This window comes from Paroedura picta, chromosome 2 (assembly GCF_049243985.1).
Source record: "Paroedura picta isolate Pp20150507F chromosome 2, Ppicta_v3.0, whole genome shotgun sequence".
In the NCBI taxonomy this organism is placed as follows: Eukaryota; Metazoa; Chordata; class Lepidosauria; order Squamata; family Gekkonidae; genus Paroedura; species Paroedura picta.
This window is the reverse complement of record NC_135370.1, coordinates 126232863-126253889: the sequence shown is the minus strand read 5'-3', so window position 1 is coordinate 126253889 and position 21027 is coordinate 126232863. Positions and strand designations below refer to the sequence as shown.

At 42.7% G+C, this 21027-nt stretch overlaps 2 protein-coding genes across 11 annotated transcripts in view; one reads left to right on the top strand and one right to left on the bottom strand.

Moving 5' to 3' along the window:
- The window catches only part of LOC143830273 (uncharacterized), a 66838-nt gene extending 53592 nt beyond the window's left edge, over positions 1 to 13246 (top strand). For 2 of the 6 annotated variants that reach the window (XM_077322564.1, XM_077322565.1), the window contains 3 exons: positions 8870 to 8936; positions 11432 to 11527; positions 12971 to 13246. In XM_077322564.1, the coding sequence (XP_077178679.1) occupies positions 8870 to 8936; positions 11432 to 11527; positions 12971 to 13132 (325 nt within the window). In that variant the 3' untranslated portion in view covers positions 13133 to 13246. Of the gene's footprint in view, positions 1 to 6240; positions 6385 to 8869; positions 8937 to 11431; positions 11528 to 12970 lie in introns of all 6 variants that reach the window. The other 4 variants (XM_077322562.1, XM_077322563.1, XR_013228399.1 and 1 more) reach the window with 3 other exon arrangements.
- Positions 1 to 15209, bottom strand: part of TMEM229B (transmembrane protein 229B) — a 56224-nt gene extending 41015 nt beyond the window's left edge. The window contains exons 1-3 of one of the 5 annotated variants that reach the window (XM_077322557.1): positions 14599 to 14799; positions 10694 to 10774; positions 5963 to 6067 (exon numbers count right to left, since the gene is read on the bottom strand). Coding sequence is in view for 1 of the 5 variants with exons in the window: in XM_077322553.1 (XP_077178668.1) it covers positions 14599 to 14826 (228 nt within the window). In the remaining 4 variants the exon portion in view is untranslated. Of the gene's footprint in view, positions 1 to 5962; positions 6068 to 10693; positions 10775 to 14598; positions 14837 to 14998 lie in introns of those variants that run through there. The other 4 variants (XM_077322560.1, XM_077322559.1, XM_077322561.1 and 1 more) reach the window with 4 other exon arrangements.
- Positions 15210 to 21027: the final 5818 nt, after the last annotated feature.

Here is a 21027-nt window from a genome sequence, read left to right as displayed (position 1 = left end):
GCAGTGCAAGGAATGAAAATCAAATCTTAGGTGAGACAGGAGTGGTCAAGCTGTGGCATAAATAGCAGTAATAGGAGGGGGTCTGGAGAACTTGTAGAGAGGAATAGCACAGCTCACATTTGTATCTGCCTCCCCCACCCGGCCCCATTATCTATAATTCAGTAGGTTAGAGGCAAACCCATGCAAAGGCAGGAGAGAAGCTGACAACATAAGATCACTGCTGATACTACCACAGCTATTGTGGGATCTTGGGATGTAAAAGACACCGTTCCACTACCCCCCTCCCTGCCCCCAAGAATTCAAACAAAGCCAGCATAGGTGTAGTTTACTTCCCACCCACCCCCAGCCTACATTGCATGGGAGTTTGAAAAAGGGGCATTGCAAATTAGTGCTCTGGATATTTGCTTGCGTTATCCAAGCTAAAGACTGGCTGCACTTGCCTTGGGAACTCTCTCCTTTACCTCCAAACTCTTGTTGTAAGGGGTTGTTGGGGGTCTGGTTATTTGGACTGATATGGATTTGCATGGAAGTCAGGGGAAGAGGGATGATGAATATTGCTTTCTTTAAACCAAATATTCTCTCAGGCACTCTGTAAAACCCAGCTATATTCAAACAAGAGCCCAATGCAGCTCCACATATACAAAGCTGTTGTAGGCTGATTCTGTCATGTGCACAGGCCGTTTAAGCATTTGCTGCCTAGAAGAAGTAGGTAATTTGCAAACAAGAGTGTCTTGATGCTTTGGAGAACTGGGCAACAACACAACTCCAGAACTAAAGAGTCAAAATCTTCTGGGAAGCAACTATTAAAAATAAACCCTCCAGGGACAGGAGTCATCATGGGAAAGATACAAAATGATGCAAGTTTTATAGTCACTACAAAGTTTCAGGATCAACAAATGTAAAGGCCTCAGAGCTGATATGCCACACAATGGGTAAATCCATCCCTTTAAGTGGATGAATGTCACTTGATGAAATACTATTTATTTCCAATTTAACCTGCCCCATTCCAAGAGCTTAGTGGAAGGAGGATGTTAACATTGCACTTAGTCATGGATCCACTCATTCGTAAGTCCAGCAACACTGACAATGTAAACGAATACAATTCAATGTAAAACTCTGTTAAGTAAAAAAAAACCTTTGTAAAACACTGATGAAGAGACCTAACTTTGGATACAGCATTAGGCTTATCTGGCATCTTGCTTCCCTCCATTTGTAAACTAGAAGTGGGGAGGTCAAGCAGATGTCCATATATCAAAAACGGACCCAACACATTTCATTTTAGCCTCTCAATGTTCAGCTATGGGTACTTCTTCACACACAGTTGCCAGTGAAACTCTCCATATTGCCTTAACGCAACTATTAGAAGTCAGACCAAAGAAACTTTCTAACTGAACAAAGTCTTGTTCTTGAAAGATCAATGTTCTGCTTCACGACAGTTTCATGTGTCCATGTGAGATAATGCAGAAACAGCAAGGATCAGCACAGGATTTAGTGCTAAGAGCATCCTGAAAGCAACAGAGGTAACCCACAATGAAGCTCGGGATCCTTGAATCCATTTAAGACAAGACAAGAAAAGTACACTTTATATAATGAGAAATTTGGAGTACTGAGCATAGTATTGAGTGATTCCTTTGAGAAACGCACAAAAGAGGAGAGGAAAAGTTAACCCTTGTACATCCTCTTTTTAATCCGATTTTTCTTAAAGGCAGCAAGGTCTGTGGTTGATGACTGACAATTTAACACTATCCAGCCAGAGAAGCTGTCAACATAAGATCACTGCTGATACAACCAGAGCTATTGTGGGATCTATGGATGAAAAAAGGCACCGTTCCATTCCGCTTCCCACCCACCCCACCCCCAAGTATTCAAACAAAGCTAGTGTTGGTGTAATTTACTTCCCATCCACCCCTAGGCTACATTGCAAGTTAGTGCTGAGGAAGAAAAGGTCTGGAGGTGAATGAGTCAGGTTTAAGAGCAGATCAGATAATGTTCAGACTCAGAATGCAGTGTAGCACAGCCATTTTGCTTTGATGAAATAAGAGGACAGAATGAGTGACAGAAGTCCAGTGGGGCCCTGACGGAGGGCATCTTTAAAAAATGTTAACTCTCAGGCATGGGTTGTACCTCATAAGTGATGTTTCAGATTTACTACCAGCTCCAACTCCATCTCTCTCCCTAGTAGAATTAAGCACTAGTTTTTTTAATATATATATTTACTAGGGACAAAGCCCATTGCATTCAGGAATACAGCAGGCACTAGATAGGGGTAGGGTGGAAGAACTCTGCAGATGGCTTCCCCCTCCCCCTGGGGCAGGGAACTCACCGGCAGGGGCAACTCTCATGCAGCAGGGATCTGCAGCCTCTGAGCCTCAGAGGGAAATGGAAGGAGGAGGAGTGATCAGGGGTGGGAGACAGAAGGTGATTGGCTGGCTGCTGGACAGACAGGCAAGTTAGTTGGAGGAGCAGGCATTCAAGGGTGGGACAGCCCCCCTGAGTAGGCACTTAAGCCATGAGACCAGCTCCTCTCCTAGGCCTTACCAGAAACATGAAATGGATCAGATCAGTGGTCCATCTAGTTCCGCATCTTGCCTCACATAGCATCCAACCAATTGTTCTGGAGGTAAGTAGGGCATAGAGGTCTCTTGTTATTGCCTTCCAGCATGGCAATTCAGATGTTTGCTGTCTCAGGATATAGAGGCTCCCTTCAGTTACTACAGCTTGTAGCCATCAATGAAGTGCTCCTTCATGAGCCTGTCTAATGTCCCCTGTAATGTTATCTATGCTCATGGCCATCAGTATTTATTTCCTAATTATGGATGCTAAACCTAAATCCCAATACTAAACAGTATTTTTCCTTATTAGGGATAATGGGTTTTATTGCTGGATACAAATTTAATGAAAAACTGATTATTCACATTGGGTACAGCAGTTTTGTATAGTGGTCAGGAGTGTAGACTTCTAATCTGGTGAGCCGGGTTTGATTCCGCACTCCCCCACATACAGCCAGCCGGGTGACTTTGGGCTCGCCACAGCACTGATAAAGCTGTTCTGACTGAGCAGTGATATCAGGGCTCTCTCAGCCTCACCTACCTCACAGGGTGTCTGTTGTGGGGTAGAGAAAAGCAGCATATAAGAACCAACTCTTCTTCCTTTCTAACCACTAACTGAGTCGTAACCTACTGAGGCAATTTTGTTTTCCTAACAAAGAGTGGTAAATTTATAAAAGTCAAAGAATTAAAAATAGTTTTGTACAACTTTAACATGGATAGATCACTGCTTCTTTGAAACTTTGATTTAATGTACATCCAGAAGGCCTTTACTAACAATGAAGATAAAGAACACTAGACTTCTTTGAACAAAAACATCCATTCTTAGACTATCTCTCACAGATCAGCTTGACCAGGGTTTAGACTAGAAAATGTAATTCATCAGTTAAAACGCCTCTTGATCCAATGGGGATTGAGGTCAGAGCACAGCTGCTTAGCAATTTAGCAGATTAACATTTCCAACCGCCACATACACTGTGCAGGGCAGTAGGGACAGTTGACCTGTTCCTGGGTTCTTCCATGCTTTTTACATTCTGTTCTGGATTGAGTCAGCTATTTGCTTTAGTTTTACTAAATCATCTTGAAAATGGGCATGAAGTTTTACCTACATATTATAAGTAGGAGATTTGCAGAAGGCATCTGACTTCCCCCTCTCCCATAACCTTTCCCTTCCCTGAAAGCTTCAGTACCCTCTCCCCTTTTCCAGTTTTCTACATTTCTTCCCACGTACCAGCCAGCCTTCCTTTATTTGCTCCCACACATTCAACTTTCCCTCCGTCCATCCCTGTGATAGCCTCTCCCCAGAAAAACTATGGCCTACTTATGTGATGCCACTGGCCAGGTGGTCCTAGGTGCAGAGTGCAGTCTGTCAATCCTAATTGCATGGTGGGGAACCTAAAAGGAATTGTAGCATGTAGCTTGACTTTTCCCTGTATCCACCTTAGTTCCTCTTTTCCTTTTCCGAGCAACCCCATATTTTTAACCTTTCCCTGCTTCCTTTTCTTCTTCCTACCCAACTTTTATCTGGCCCCCAATCTTAATCTATATTTATTAGTAATTTACTTCATTCATACCCCACCCTTCTCCACAATGGGAACTCAAAGCAGCTTACACCATTATCCTCTCTCTTCCATTTTATCTTCACACCACCACATAATATAGATTAGGCTGGAAATGTGTCATTGTCCAGGGCCACCCAATAAGCTTCTACAGGAAATGCTCTGTTTATTTTATTTATACCCCACTCCCTTTCCTCACAGGAAACTCAGGGCAGCTTACAACATTTTAAAACTGCAATAAATACAAATATAATAAAAATAAATAAATGCAATAAAACCAATTAGAGTATCAAGTAATTACTTGAAGAAATTAAAACGGGCCAGCTACCCAACTCATAATGTTAACCAAAACCTTGCATGCCCTTTGGAATGCTGGAAGATCCAGCAGTGCAAAGACTTCCCCAGGGGAGCTGATTCCAGAGAGAGGAAAGATTTGCCCTCCAGAACACCCTTCAACAATGATCTAAGGAGGCAAGGGAAATCATACTGGAAGAGGCAGTTCCACAGCTGGGACAGTCCCAGACTTTTTAGCCTTTATAAGTCACAACCAGCATTTTGAATTCGCATTGGAAACTGACCAGAATCCAGTGCAGGTGCCAAAATATTGATGTTTGACCAGGGAGAATAAGTCAGTAATCCAGCAGCCACATTCTGGACCACTTGAAACTTCCAAAGCATCTTCAAAGGCAGCTCTATGTACAGTGAATTGCAGTAGTTCAGTCTGAAGGTGACCACTGTATAGATCACAGTGGCAAGGTCAGAGCGGGACAGATAAGGGGCTACACCCCTAAACTCCAAATGGAATCCTTTCCAAAGAGCTGGAATCTGTCAAGTCATGCACCTGTGCCCTGAATCTAACTAAGCACATGAACTCTGTTTCTGATGGATTTAACTTGAGCCAGCTCTCACCTAATCCATCTTCTGCAGCAGTCAAACACAAGGCTGGGGCCAAGATCCTGGCAGCCAGTTGCTTTTCAAGCAGAAGGTAGAGCTGGGTGTCATATGCACATTGGTGGCACCCAGCTTCAAACCTCCTAATGATCTCTGCCAGAAGGAGTATATATATACCTGAAAACGCCAGGGAGAGGATCTACTTTTGTGGAACCCCACAGGACCTCACTTCCCAAAATCATTTTTTTCCTGCACTGTCTATTACCTTGACTATTCAAGTGACCAGTTAACAGCCAGACATCCCAGTTGGCCTATTGAGGACTTGAAGAGCTCCCTGCCCTGGCATTAGACATTGAATGATACTTGCCACAACAGCAAGCCCTGGAGATCCAGCCTCTACAACCTTCTATTCCAGGATCTCTGGGGTATTTTGAAGAAGGAAGAATCATATATTGCAATCAGGGTTTAACACAGTCAATAGAAACTATACTGCCATATTGGTTTGAGTGCACTACAGCATCCACAGCTCTTATACTACATCCATTGTAGTATACAAGTGCATAATACAGCATGTGCACACAATAGATTTTTCTTCCTCCCAAAACACAACTAGAATCTCTATGCTTTTAAATAATATAACACTAGCCCAAGGCACATGGTACAGCATCCTTACTGAAACTATGCAGAATGGGCATCACCAGTACCTGCATGGGAGCCCAATGTACACTACCTTCAGTTTCAGGTTAGAAGTAGGATGTAAACATAATTAACAAACAATCAAATAAGGGGCTACATAGACTTCTTGAGATACCATACCCATGTGACATTGTTGGCCCAAATGCTGTGAAATGTGAGTAATTTGTTTCTTTGAATTGACATTGATTCACACTACAGTAGAATCAATCTTGACATTCCTTTACATACCAGAAAGATTAGCAACAGCCATTACTATTGTAGGTTACTTACTGCCACTGTTTAATGGTGAACACATTTTACAGAACGGTAGGTTGGAAGAGTGCGATTCAGCTATCCTCATTTTCCCAGGCTTTATTTTCATGCTTTATTTTCCATCTGCAGTGATGGAACAAAAAGGGAGGGGGATCATTTCCAGTGGTGCTTCAGTCTTTCACATTCTACTTAAGTTGCAAGGGCACTTTATTAATGTTGCATGTTTCTCTCATATAGTTAATTAATTGTTTGGGAACTTTCAGTTTTATTTTCATCTTCTGTTACCTTCTTGGCAGGCGCATTGCTCATACGATCCCAAAGAGCAAATATTAGTTGGCATAGAGGTATCTTACACACTACCACAAGAATGTACAGTAAATATTTCATTCCAGACAAAGATCTGCCTTAAGAAGGAACAAGCAACAACAGCAGAAATTCTTGTAAGTGTAATGCTAATCAAAGTTATACCCTTTCATTGACTTCCATGGATAGAAGGCTATAACTCTGTTTAGGAATGAGCTGAAATTCTACATGAAGCTTCATCACTTAGCTCTAACATAAAGAGTGCCAATTCTCAAGGCTTATGCAATCAAAGAAAGACAATCGTGAAGTCATTTAACAAATGAGATCCTCTTTACACTTTAATCCATCTTTCACATAGGACTTGAACATAGTTACAGGATTTAGTAAGAAGGGTGCCCCAACTACTGTACCATATTAATTAACAGCAACAGTCACAACACAGAATGATAGCTCCTTCATTCCCCACCCCCAACCAAAATAAAATTACTCCAATTCTTCATAAGACTGATGTGCTAGCAACAGGCCAAAAAACTTTCAAAGCAATGTGACTTAACTTTAGCCTGAAATATACAAGTGAACACTCTGAGTGAAAAACAACATACAACATCCAAGATGAACGCCCTTGAAATTGTGACGGATCCGTTGTTTCACTACAGTGGCCATATAATAGACGAAGAAGTAACTACTTAACAAATCTCAATGAAACAGCACTATTCCTAATAAGCATTTATACTAATATATTTCACCATTGAACTTGTGCTTCAATGGATTTTGGCTTTCTTTCCCAACTGCTTGCCCAACAGTGTTACCACCTAGTTATTTAAGTTTATCATCTGAACCACCAGCAGATAGATGGACAATTAAGTGACATTTTAAAAATAGAGAAGCATACCAAACAAACTAATATACTGAAGTGTTGGATTTGTTATTTCCCATTATGTGCAATCCCAAGATGTTAGGTCTGAGACAAGCAATTGCTTTTGAATTAAGATTTGAACAATCTTTTCCTAAGATCTTAGGAGTCTATATCTCTTTTACCTTGCCATTCTAAACAGACCTACTCAAAATCCTACCTAGATCGAAGGGGCTTACTCCCAGGAAAGTGCTTTTATGAGTGCACTGAAAGAAACCTAATAGTAGACACCAACAATAAAAATGCCCATTCAGTTCACAGAATGGATGACAGTTTATATTTTCATTTTTCACATTAGGTCTGGTTATGAGGGCAAAAATGGCCAAGTGGCAGTAAGATCAAGAAAAGCACAACTGCAATTTGTACAAGAATGGGACATTTTTTATTTGAAGGAAGGTGGAATTGCATTGTAACACAATCCCACTTCCCTGCAAATAACCCCTCTGTGGCCCCTCACACAGTGGAACCTTTCCACCCCAGCTGCATCATCGGGATGCAGAAATGCAGGGCGGATAGTGTCCACCGCCGAAATCTGTCCCCCATGGGGACACAAAAAGCAGTAGAGTATGTTGCTCCACCGCAATACACCGCCAGTCCGGAATCGACCTAAAAGACACATTTTACTATTAATGATATATCCTGAACAAACTCTGCTGCTATACGTGACAAATTATTCTTGTTTTGTAGGCCTAACTTCAAAATTAAGAGCTGTTTCAGAGTGACAAAACATATATGGAGGATTAATGAATAAAGTGCTACCATAATAAATACATGCATGTATGCATTTAGTTGTGCTATAGAACAGGCAACACACAAACGTCACACTATTTCCTACATATAAGGAACTTCATGGAGATGGCTCTAAGAGTACTTTGGTAGAATCGCTTCTCACTTTCAGCCAACTCTGGAAGTGACCAGGCTAGAAAAGATGAGATACAGACTGAGCCCACAATCAGTATCCTGGAAGTCAAAAAATATATGTATTTGAGATGTGTGCAGTTCTGTAGATACTGCATAATATGTATATACTATCTATACTGCACAGTATACATAAATGTGCTATAACAGTTATTGCAGTAGGAGGGTGAAAACAGATGTTTTTGGCCAGACTTCTGGTACTGAGCAACTTGGCTCAACAATGTGGTGTAGTAGTTAAAATGCCGGACTGAGATCTGGCAGACCGACTCTGCTGTGGAAGCTCACTGGGTGACTTTTGGCCAGTCAAACCTTCCTCACAGGGTTGTTGTGATGATAAAATGGAGCAGAGGAGAATCATGTGGAGAAAGACAGGGTATAAATAAAATAAATAAAATATAACTGATCCATATATCTCAAGTTAAGGTAACCCATCTTGTATGGAATGGACAAATCTCAGTATCTCTCTCACATATACACTCACTCAAAAACAGTCCTAAGAAAGCTCCTTCATAGTATCAAATCACTCTATAGAGGCCTAGCTCTCCAGACCAACAGGTGTTATGATGGTAAACCTGTATCTGGGCTGTACTACTTCATATTGTAGATGGGGGTTCTGTATGTCCCTACATACAAAAACAAGCACTAACATCGCTAGATATTAGTCAAGAAAGTTCTAGCCTACCCCTCTTCCTGACATCTATTTTCTAAGTGAGGAAATTGTTTTTATACAAAATTTTTGACACACTTTGCTCCCCAAGGCCTATCTGAATGTATTTTGTTGTTGTTTTTAGTCTTTCTGGCAGAATTGCTGATGGTAAAAAATTAAACCTAGCAAGAGAAAAAACTCTACATTATGAGGTAAACTCAAATAGCTTAAGTGAAAGGTCATATGGTTTGCAATTTTATACTTTACCTGATATATATTTTAATCTGTTTTAAATGCCGTTAAAAGATTGATTGATTGATTGATTGGTATAAAAGTTCATTCAATCATGTGAGCCCCCACCTGAAACAGTATAGATTAGAAAAGCTTCTGAGATCTGAGTCAGAGATTATGAGCTATGGAGGACAGGGGAAATACATTTTTATTTAGATATCTTCTAACTTGCTTTCCATGCTCTTACTACCTATGCTCTTCTATTAACAACATGACTGGTTCAACAACTGATATTTGTTAGTAAAAATAGGTCAATTTTTTATTCTGGGATTTAACCTAGAAATTTACTATAATGATTTGGCCTAATTCATGCCAGTTTCGAGGAAGGGAGACATATCAAATCACATGGTTTATAGTTTAAATCAGGGGTGGGCAAACTGTGGCCCTCCAGATGTCCATGGACTACAATTTCCATGAGCAAATGCTGGCAGGGGCTCATGGGAATTGTAGTCCATGACCATCTGGAGGGCCACAGTTTGCCCACCCCTGCTTTAAAGCAAGTATCAGAGGTGCATACTGAAGATCATTCTTTTCTTGTCAATTATTTAATTCAGAAGATTCAGAATCCAAATTCGCTACTAAAAGTTGCTAACAAAGATTTTAAGAGGAGCAGAAAACAGAAGAAGTCCTACTCTAAATGATTACAAAAATTTTAAGTGACCATTAGCACATACACTGCTGGCATATACACAATAACTAATCTACAACACCACAATATGACAACATAAATACCGAGCCACTGTGTTGTAATTTAAGGACATAAGCATGGGTTAGAACCCCCATTCTACCCAGGCATTAGCACTGATAGTATAATGACTTTCATACTGATTTTGCCACATGGAGAAGTTGTTAAGGGCTAACTAATATCTGTTGTCTCTGGTACATGTCTTGAGGTTCTCTTTTTAGGCATCACAAAATGTGACAGCAGTGTCAGTTTATTTGACCACATGTCATAACATAGTTTTTCTCGGTCATTGTTACAATGCAATTACATGGCACTATTTTCCTAAATGAAAAACCCCTGCATATCATCACTTTGGGTAGTTTCATGCAACACTGAATTGTGACAGGCCATCTCTCAGTAAATTACCACCTCTGCTAAATACCCTTTGTGAAGTTGTCATTGAAAGAAAATATCCTTCTCTTTTACAAGGCTATTCTTTGCATTACTTCTCACTTCTAGGCAAGAACATGAAGGGGGGGGGTAATGAGTAGAATGCAGCATCCTGACATGAGGCCCCCAGTTTGACATCTCCATTCAGCCCCCTGACTGAATTCATGCTTGTCACAGTTTCTCAGCCTAACATTATATGACAAAATAAAATAACCACAAGTAGACCAGTGCCTTGGGGGGGGGGGGTAGATAAAAAATATAATTGATCATTTCAAGAGAGTATCAATGTATTACACAACTGAGCCATCAAATTTTGACTGTTTTATCAGGCAAGTTCATTAGCTCTCAGTTTCTCCTTACACCAAAAGATCATTTCCCAGAATTTACCCCCAGAATACACACATCTCTGCTCATATAATTTTTTCCCTTCAGTGTATGAGGGATGCCAATAATTTCTGTCTGAAATGAAAATGATCGACACTACTGTGACAACCATCACTGTGGAGAGAAAACAACCATGGAACACACAAAAATAATGTATAAGGCGATATCGCCAATCCTTACTGTTCATTCAAGCTGAAAAAATGTTTCTTCTACTGCAATGTACTTTAGGTCTCATGACCCATTTCCAAGTGTGAACAGAAGCTGTAAAAACATAAAAAACTATTAAACATTCCAAGAAGAAAAACAACTTTGGTACGTCACAGATATGGCATCCCAAATAAAATGGCAAAAACTATTTTTTTAATTGTCTAATTACACACTACAAAGTACAAGCTAGATTTCACATTGTTTACAAAGATGAGTGAATTAGCGCATTAAAAAGACACGTAAATTTCAGGACTTTTTTCCCCATCCCCCCAAGTTCATTGCCCCCAAATACCTGAAATGAGTACAAGTTTACAAGACACTGTCTCTTCCTTTATATATTCTAACCAGGGTCCCTGCCCAGCCAGGATTTGAAACTGAGTTTGAGGAAGATTAGATTAGTTACAAGGAAGTTGGGTTAACTGTTATCAAATATGATTCATTTTACTGCTGATGAAATGTTTGCTATGGTTTAAATTTAGGAAGAGAGCAGAGGAAGTTTACAGAAGAAAGGAGAGGAGGAATTAACAGAGTATTCAGTCTCCCAGTTTCTAAACCATGATTAAGAAATCAGGAAAGTTATATCAGTGAGGGACAACAGAAAAACACATTTGAGTCTGATTAACTTTCATTTAGTATTCATAGCAATTGTGTAAGAATTTATGACTCCAACACAGTGTTTAATTTGTTTTTCTTTTTCTTCCTTTCTATTAGCAGTCAGCCAAGCACACTAACAGAAAATACTGCATTTTACCAGAAATGAAGACTTTTGGGAAAACAATGGTGAAATGGAAAATTTTAAGAGAAGAGGTAATAGGTTTCTAAAGTGCCACTGTCTTTATTCCAATGGAAGAGTATTCCATAAATTCTTGAAATAGCTATTTTCTTTCACAGAATAGAATTTCTCTATCTTACTTTTCAAATGAAAATTGGGGGGTTTTCTGTCCTACTATAATAACCAGGACCTAAATCTACCCTTTGAGAACTGAAAAGATTCCATGAGGACATTGTCACAGATCTTTGCTTCTTTAATTTGTGCTTTTTATTACTTATTCTGCAATTCTTCTGAACACTTGTTGCCAAGAAAGCCCTTAAAATTATCACACAGATCGAGAATTCGAGCCACAAACCTCCAACTAGACACAGGAAACTCTAAGGCTATAGTAATAAATTACCCAGAAAGACTATGGACTTCAAAGAACTACAAGCTATGTATTTGTGCACTACTAAAAGCATCCTCAAAGCAATAATTCAGTATTTAAAACCCAGTAAGTGAAGTCGATTTATAACAGAATCCAGGCAAAGTTCATTTCCGTTAATTTCAATCCAAATATTGAGAATGTCCTCAGAACACTGCCATTTAAATAGGCAGGACATAGAAACAAGGTTGCCAGCCTCTAGATAATCTGGCTCTTCTCTGACACCATCCAGGCCCAACCAACCATGTGCCCTGACCAGCTCCTGGTCCTGATCAGGGGCTCTGGAATTTTGTCCCCCTACTCCACCCCTTACAGTGGCCTGGAACAAAAGTGATTGTTGGGCTAAAATGTGCACCCAAGCCAGAAACCACAATTACAGAAGACTCAAAAACCTAAATATGACTTGTGATTTTGCCACTTTTGAGCAAGGGAAATGAATAGAGAAAGCCTCTTAGAATTAGGCATTTTGAATTGCCTTTGAGGAAAAGTGGTCATAAACAGCAGCACCCAGTAATGGCCTGCTCCTAAATGACAGTCAGTTCACCATCCTCAATGTCCCTCAGAAACAACTCGAAACCTGACAGTTGCCTCACTTTGAAAGGAATCCTTCATCTCAGGTGGGAATGAAAAGATGACTTTATGGTAGTTAAGACTGAAGTAATGTATCAAGAGCTAAACAGACCAGATCCTTTATCAGAACCCATGAAAATAGACAGCGTCTTGCCTGCCTAGAAGCCTATAGTTTATTACCCTATTGAGATGAGAGCTAAGTGCAATATCATTAGAAAAGCCCTGGTACATGGGGAAGAGGGAATAATCATTTCAGCATTTTTTGTTTGTTTCTTGAAATATGGATGTAAAAATAAGCTTGGGCAAATATAAGTTTATTTATATGACACCTTTCTCCACAATGGGGACCCAAAGCGATTTGCAATGCACAAAAATATATCAATACATACAACAGAAAAAATTAAGTTTTGTTTTTTAAAGATGAAGGGAGAAAGGCTTTAGAACATACTGTATGTCTCTGCTCTCTCTATCTCTCTGCTAACAGATTTTTCTCAGCACTCTGAATCTGCAAGGATGCCTCATTCAATGCCAGAAGATAGGGCAGATGCAAGTAGTCAGTCAGTGGTCAGACAGTTCTGGCACCCTTGCTCGTCCCATGATGAACAGAAGCAGGACACACCATGCAGAGATAAGCACATTTGCCTAATGTGTGTAGTTCATGCAGTCCACATAATTCAGATTTAATTTCTATCTTATCTTCCTTTTCTTGTTATCTGGTATTTGTCACATGTTCACAAGTCTTAGTTAGCAAATTCACATCCATTCAAATTGCATTTACTTTGTAGGCCACAGATCAATTTCTCCTGGTCTCAAGTTCTCAGTTTTGGTGACTAAGGTACTTCTTTTTGGTAAAACATTGACAGAGCCAATCAGTATAGTTCAGCTGTTCTCAGATAAATACTTTTATCCTAAATGAACAGTCCACACACTTGATGACTGGTAGTATATATTTAGCTATGGATGTAAGAAAGGGTATTTTCCCTGTTTTTACAAATAATTAAAGGGGAGCAATCATTCAATGCATGATTCCTCCATCTACCCTGCAAAGATTCTTGTTGGAGACAAAAGAGAAAGAGAGCAAACTTGTCGTCATTCAGAGGAACTGAACCATATTGTCAGAAAGTTTCCCTGCAAGTTGAAGAGATTCATACCAAGCTATACAAAGGGCGTGATGGGAAAAGTCAAGAAGGCCTTGGAACAATAGGCTGGTTTGGGGTGGCATGCAACAAAGAAATAACCTCTTAAGAGCTGGTTCACCTGCACCTGTTCATCACAGTATGACTACAACAGGTGCAAGTAAGCCACCACCACCCAGAAACAACACTACAGGCAGAACTTCCCTCAAACACAATAGTTTTTCATTCAGCTGCTGGCCACTTCCATGAGCAACCAAAGGGGGAAAGTTCTTGCAGCGGACACAAGGCACAGGTGGCTGTAAAGGGGGACTGGACTGAAGAAGAGAGGGCCTCTCTCTGGAGCTGTCATCCCATGCAACCGGGAGAGGGGTGTCTCTGTCTCCGTCCATTCCCCCCTCCCTCCTTGAGCAGCTTCACGAGGCAGCTGAATGCGAGGCAGAAGCCTCTGAACTGGGCCATGGGACGAGACGGGGGGGGGGGACTAGCAGAGCAAGCCCTGGAAAAAGCGGCCGGAGAGCTCCGCGCTCGTGGGCAGGCGAGAGAGAGAAGCCTTTCGCCACAGGCACTGGCCGCAGCCCGCCAACAGACAGCGGACGCGAGAGCCGCCGAGCGGGACCTCGACTACCCGCCCGCCTAGAGCGCGGGCAGCTCCGGGTCACACGGCCCCAGCCTCCCCACGCAGGAAAGCAGGCAGGCCGGCCGGCGGGGGCGTGGCGGGCGGGGAGCAGAGCAGGAAGGGCGCGCCAGAGACAGGATCCGGGCGAGGCAGGGAGGCCCACCCGCCACAGCAGCCACATCCCCCAGGCCAGCGCCTCCGCCCCTGGCCGGCTGACCTCCCTCGCCCCTCCTGCTCGCACCCGCGGCTGCAGAGATGCCCGGGAAAGGGGGGGGGGGGGAGAGAGACCGCCCGGCTGCATCCCTCGGGCGGCGGCGGCGGCTGCTGGTGCAGGAAGGAGGCCTCTGCAGAGGCGCTTACCGGGGCGGCGCTGGGGGGAGGGGGGCGGGAAGGGCCCCTGCGCAGGTGCTTCCTGGTCGTGCTCCGGCCTGGCTCCCCCACCCCGGCTCCCCTCAGCAGCGCCGCGCCTGCCTCGCCTCCATGCAAGGTCCCCGGCGCCGGCTCCTGCTCCTGCGGCGGCGGCGGCTGGGAAGCAAGTGTGCCCGTGCAGAGGAGCCCATCGTCTTGATGCGGCTGCAAACTGCACATGCTCGCCTCCGACAACGGCCTCCTCCCGCCCCCCGCCCCGGCTTAACTCGTTCGCTGCTACGCCGGCGAGCCAGGCAGGCAAGGGCGCTGCCAGGGAGGGCTCAGCCTCATCAGGGCGGCTTCGTCCGCCCACCTCCTGCCTCTGGCGCGTGGCTGGCTTCCCGGGGCCCACCTGTTCGCCTGGCTGCCGCAGCCGGATCTGCTGGGCTTGCCAAGGGTCAGGCCAGGTCGCTGGCGAGCTTCAGTGATGTCCCGGGCAGGCAGCGGCAAAGGTCCCCAAACCGCAGGGCTGCAAGGGGAGCTGAGGGCAGAGGACGGGAGCCTGCAACCCACCGGTCCGGGGAGGCCGTCATGGCCGAAGAGCCTGCAATGCCAGGAGCGGTGTGGGTCCCTAGCTGATGACACAAGAAGATGCAGCAGGAGGAGACAAAGAGCCTCCCTTCTCAGTCAGGAAAGACAGATATCATCTGATACCTCCTTATCACCTAGAGTAGGCTTTCTCAACCAGGGTTTCCTGAATGGGTGGGATTTAGTTATTTTTTTCAGATATTTGTCCCAGCTGAAACAGCTGGATGTTGGTTCATGTTATTTCTTTAAGAATTGGAGTCTGAATCTAGGATGGGCATGCTTCACGTGGGGGCTTGCAGCGCACGCCTCACTAAATGAAGCTTTGAAACCGGGGAATGGCATGCTTTGCCAACCAGAGTTTCAAGCCAAACTGCTGAAGTTGCGCTGTTTTGCTTGCGAGGGACACCATGCCAACAGGTTTCTGAAATGGGCAGAGTGCCCAGCTGTAGCTTGAAGGCAGAGAAGACTTCTCCCCTACCAAGAGCTCTTTGCCCGTGCAACAGAGCTTGAGCAGCAGTCGTGAACTGGAAGATCCAGACCTCGCTTTCCCCTCTTGCTGCTTTGTGTTTATTTCCCTATTTCTGCCACATATTGGCTTCTTTAAACACAGCTTATTTAATTCATTTATAGCTTACCTTTCTCCTCAATTACCTCCAAAGCAGCTTAGCTCATTCTCCTCTCCTCCACTTTATCATTGCCGTAACCCTGTGTGATAGCTTAGGCCAGGGATTCTGTAGAACCCTGGAGGTCTGGAAGAGTTCTGAAGGGGGTCTGCGGGAGTTCTGAAGCGGCATAGTATGGGGGGCTTGGGGCTGTCTTCTTTCCAGCCTAAATAAGGCAGAGCCAAAATAGCAGTAGTGAAGGCAGGGAGGGAGCAAAAGGAGGCCTAAGGGTGTGGGGAGCGATGTCACTTCCGGGGGCATGGTGTGGGGGGCGAGGCCAGCTGACACCCACTTCCGAGGTTCCTCAAAGTCTGAAAAATTATTTCAAGGGCTCCTCCATGGTCAAAATGTTGAAAAAGGCTGAGCTACAGTAATATATAATAATACAGCTGCAAAATTAGCCATCCTTCCCCCCCCCCAAAAAAAAAAGAATTACAAGAGCCCTTCTTCTGAACTTAGTTGTCCAACATTTTTCCATGGGACAAAATATTTTTTAAACATGCCAAAAGGAGACAATAAGACTCAGGCTCTTGCCCAGCTCCCATTCATTTCAGGCAGGCTTACAATCAAGAAGTTCTTGGTGGATATCCTCTTCATTATTTAAATAGTGATTTATTTCTCTCTCCAGTCCATCAGTACTGCTGGATTGACACTGATATATTTTCTCAGTGTGAGCCTTCTGACCTGTGACTAAAATCCTGTTATCGCAATACTGACCATCCCTCCCCCATTGGTACAATCAGAAATGAGGGAGATATTAATAGTTTTTGAGATGTTCATCACCAGCTGCTGTGTTCTGATTTGCAAGCAACGGACAAATCACCCGTTGCATTACCACAGGTCCCTTAGGAACTAATAATGTACAAACTATAACCTCAGCATCTTACCCATATAAAAATAGAGCCCAAATGTCTCCATGATTAAGCATCCCCAGTGAGATGTTAGAAGGCAAAATGTCAGGGGAAAGACTTTTGGTCTGCCATCCTTTTCTGTGCTAAGTACTGCAGATGAATTAGCAGGTATTTGCTTATTTTTTTAAAATCACTCTTTGCCAAATGCTGCATTATTATTCCAACCTCTTATGGTATAAGTGTAATGATAAACCCCAACATATCCTTGCCCATAGATTACAGGGAGAAAGGTCCCAGTCCAGTCTTTTTCTGAACACCTAGTTTTCTACGTCCATTTTTAATGGAAGGGTATTTAATCATGTTAATTCCTGACAGGATGCTACATTGTCTCCTGCTTGTGAGACTTAGGCCTGTGTTTCTCTTCTAAATCAGAACTAGCCCTTTATGACTAGGTAGAATAGAAGAGCTTCATATAACAGTTGCCATCAGGCTTTTCTGTAAATATGATTTCTGTACTTCTGGTTCTGTCCTGTGATAGTGGGGATATATCTAATGGTTCTTCAGGGAGGTGTCCTGAAGGCAGGGCTATACAGAGGTAAGAAGAAATAAAGCATAGGAAATGTATGAGCAGATTATCCAAGAATCCAAATCAAAAAGACATCACATCAGGACCAAGGACAGGTTACAGAACCATGGAGTTGGAAGGGACTTCCGAGTAATTCGCCTCCAGACCCCAAAGTGTCGATCACCATTTCCCTTGGCTTGTAAGAAAGGACCACAAGAGTCAAGCACTGACACATCCCTTCCTGCCCACTCTCTCACAATTTGCCTAAGTTTACAGAATCAGCATTTCTGTCAGATGGCTATCTAGCTTCTACTTTAAAACTTCCAAAGAAGGAGAACCACCAACTTCCAAAGAAGCCTGTTCCACTGAGGAACAATTGTCAGGAATTTCTCCCAGATGAAAATTTTGAATTAATTTCAACTCATACATTCTAGTCCAACCCTCTGGAGCAGCAGAAAACAACTCTGCTCCATACTTTATGACAGCCTTTAAAGAACTTGAAGATGATTATCATATCTCTTGGTTGTCTTCCCTTCAGGCTAAATAGACGAAGCTCCCTCAACCTTTCTTTATATTACTTTGTCTCCAAACCTCTCACCATCTTTGTTGCCTCCAGTTTGTTTACATCCCTCAATTTTGGTGTCCATAACTGAACACTCTAAGTGAGGTGTAACCAGAGCAGAATAAAGTGGTACTAGCATTTCATGTGATCTGGACAGTATACATCACAGGGCAACTGGCACCCAAGCTAAAGTAACCTTAGCTAGCTTGGTGTAGTGGTTAGGAGCAGGGACTTCTAATCTGGTGTGCCACATTTTATTCCCTACTCCCCCACATGCAACCAGCCACAAAACTGATAAAATTGTTCTGACCGAGCAGTAATAGCAGGGCTCTCTCAGCCTCACCTACCTCACAGGGTGTCTGTTGTGGGGAGAGGAAAGGGAAGGCAATTATAAGTTGCTTTGAGACTTCTGGTAGAGAAAAATGGCATGTAAGAACCAACTCTTCTTATAAATGTTGGTCCAGGAATGGTCAGTATATAGCTGAACCAATACAGGTTTGTTTGTTGTCTTGGTTATGTCCTCCTGGATAAGTTCAGCTCTCAGACAGAGGATTAATGCAGTGATCTTGAAATTGTGCACACCAGCTGTGTTCTAGCATGCCAACTAACAGAGGGTAATAGGAACAGAAGGAATATCTGGAGCTGCAAGAGAAACCTTCCAGAACTCAGTATCAAAAAATCTGTGATCCCCTGGGATGCTGCTGTCTCATAAACAGTGGACATTAAAGCAGCCAAGGATCCATCGGTCCGCTTTACCTGGGATAGTCCAGGGAGGGATTTCCACAAACTCAATTCCCCCATGATACAATCCTATATAGAGTTATTCTGGTCAACTGATTTAAGTGGTTGTAGATTAACCTAGACAGCCCAGGGCAGCCCAGTTTTTTTAGACTGCGTAAACAAAACCCAATTTGCCCTTGTTAGTATTTGCATAAGAGACCACCAGGGAAGTCCAGGGTTGGGATGGAGAGGCAGTCAATGGGAATCATCTCATGTGTCTCTTGCCTTGAAAACCCTACAGAGGCAGCTGTGACTTGATGCCCCCCCCCCAAAAAAAAGGACTTGGTGTAGGATAGCACTATCAGTCTTCCCAGATTCCTGTGATAACAAGTACAGGCCCTGAGGCATGACAAATGCTTGTTATTCTCCGCAGTCAGCGAGATAAATGTTGAACTGCAGTGCTATAATACATTTTTGTTCCACTTCTCCAAGAAACAGAAATTTCCAGTCAATCTTTCCAGGATCCACTTCACTTGAAGACAAAAACAGAGATTTGTTGTTTCTGGAAAAGATTGTGTATGCACATGTTTGTATACATTGGTTCCAAAACAGAATTGGTACAAGCATCCAGAGTCCCTCAAAGTCAAATCTACCTGGGGTGATTCAGTCAGTTCTCTCCTCCTAGCAAACAGTAACAAAATATCAAAATGCTTTGCTTTTCCACCAGCCAACATCCATCCATCCTGATTTTGAGTTCTTCAACTCCCACGTGACTAGCCAGGCAAATATATTTGAATGAAGGGCTCCTTGAGTTAATGAAATGGCTACTTAAATTAGCCCTTTAATCAAGACAACCTAGTCTGATCAACTGTTTATTTCCTTTATAATCTGTCTTTCTTACTAAAGACATGAAAGCAGATGAGATCAGAGCCTTGCAGGGAGCCCTGGCCTCCCTGCTACCCATTTACATCTACTGAAGATGCAATTCATGACTTGCCATTCTCATCCCCTGGAAATAAGAGAATTTGAGTAAACTAGTGCTACATATATACTGACAACTGTATTTTATAATTTTATATTATATTGCATATTTTGGTTTTGAACTTTGGTTTTGACCTTTAAGGCTATATGTGGCCTGGATCCCACTTATCTGAGGGACTGCTTATCTGCTTATGCCCCCTGCAGGGCACTTCACTCTGTGGGCATGAATTTGCTGGTAGTCCTTGGCCCACCAGACATTCACCTGGCCTCTGCCAGCGCCAGGGCCTTTTTGGCCCTGACTACAACCTGGTGGAATGAGCTCCCGGAAGGGCTGAGGGCCCTGACGGAGCTTGCTGGATTCCGCAGGGCCTGCAAAACGGAGCACTTCCACCAGGCATTTGGTTGAGACCAGGAAGTATTCTGCATGGAGCCAAATAAAACACTTTTAAAAAACAACCAGTTTAGACCACTTTATTATATTACACTCGTTGTTCTGTATTGAATATAGTCTGTTAAAAAACTATGTTGCAATGCTGTTTGCATGATATGCAATGTTGCAATGCTATGTTGCAATGCTGTCTGCTGTCTGATTCATAGCCATGCCCCCTGTAGTTTTGCCAACTATGCTTTGTTCTCTAATGCAGTCACTAACCTGCATAACTGAGGAGCTTCTCCGGATTACTAAGAGTGCGTCTCAGGCAGGCAGGAGAGAAATGAATTGGTTTTCATCAGCTTATCCATCATGCAGAAGAGGCCCAGGGCAGTGACTGGAAATGATATCTGTGGATTCCTCCCCATATATATGACCCGCCCCGGATGGACAGGATTATAGGAACATCTATGCTGATCTGGCTAGAACAGTTCTTGGGCTGAAGAAATTATGCTGTCATTTTTTTCTTAATGTTATCAGTTTTTGTATGATTAAGGGTTTTTATGAGCTTTTATGCTGTATTTTTACTGTTTTTTTACTGTTGTGGGGGGCAGTATAGAAGTATGAATAGAAATAAATATGTATTTTAATTTTGTCAATCATCCTGAGCTGTCAGGGAAAAGAAGCATATAAATGTAATAAAATAAACTCAGGGCAGACAGATTTCACATTTGCTGTTAAAGTATTTATATGCTTTTCTCCAGAACATGTAAGAAAAAATTGTTCTTTTAAGCAATGCAAGTTCAACAGTATACTGCAGCCAATTAACAATGCAATAAAAACTGGATTACAAAATTAGAGAATACACTAGAAAATTGTACAATTAATTCAATAAAGTAGGATTACTTTACTGTTGTGTGAGTGGGCAGTGGCCAGTAATTTTCATCTCAATCTTCTCTCTGTGTGAGTCTCCCCTTTCACCTCCGTGATTGTCTTCTCTCTTTGTTTTAATCCTCCCTCTCACCCCTGGTCATCATTGTTCTTTCTGTGTGTGAGCATGTCATCAACTGACAGTACAACCCTAAGAACATCTTCCTGGGAGTAAGCTGCATTGAATCGATATGAGTAGGCTTTGGAGTGGA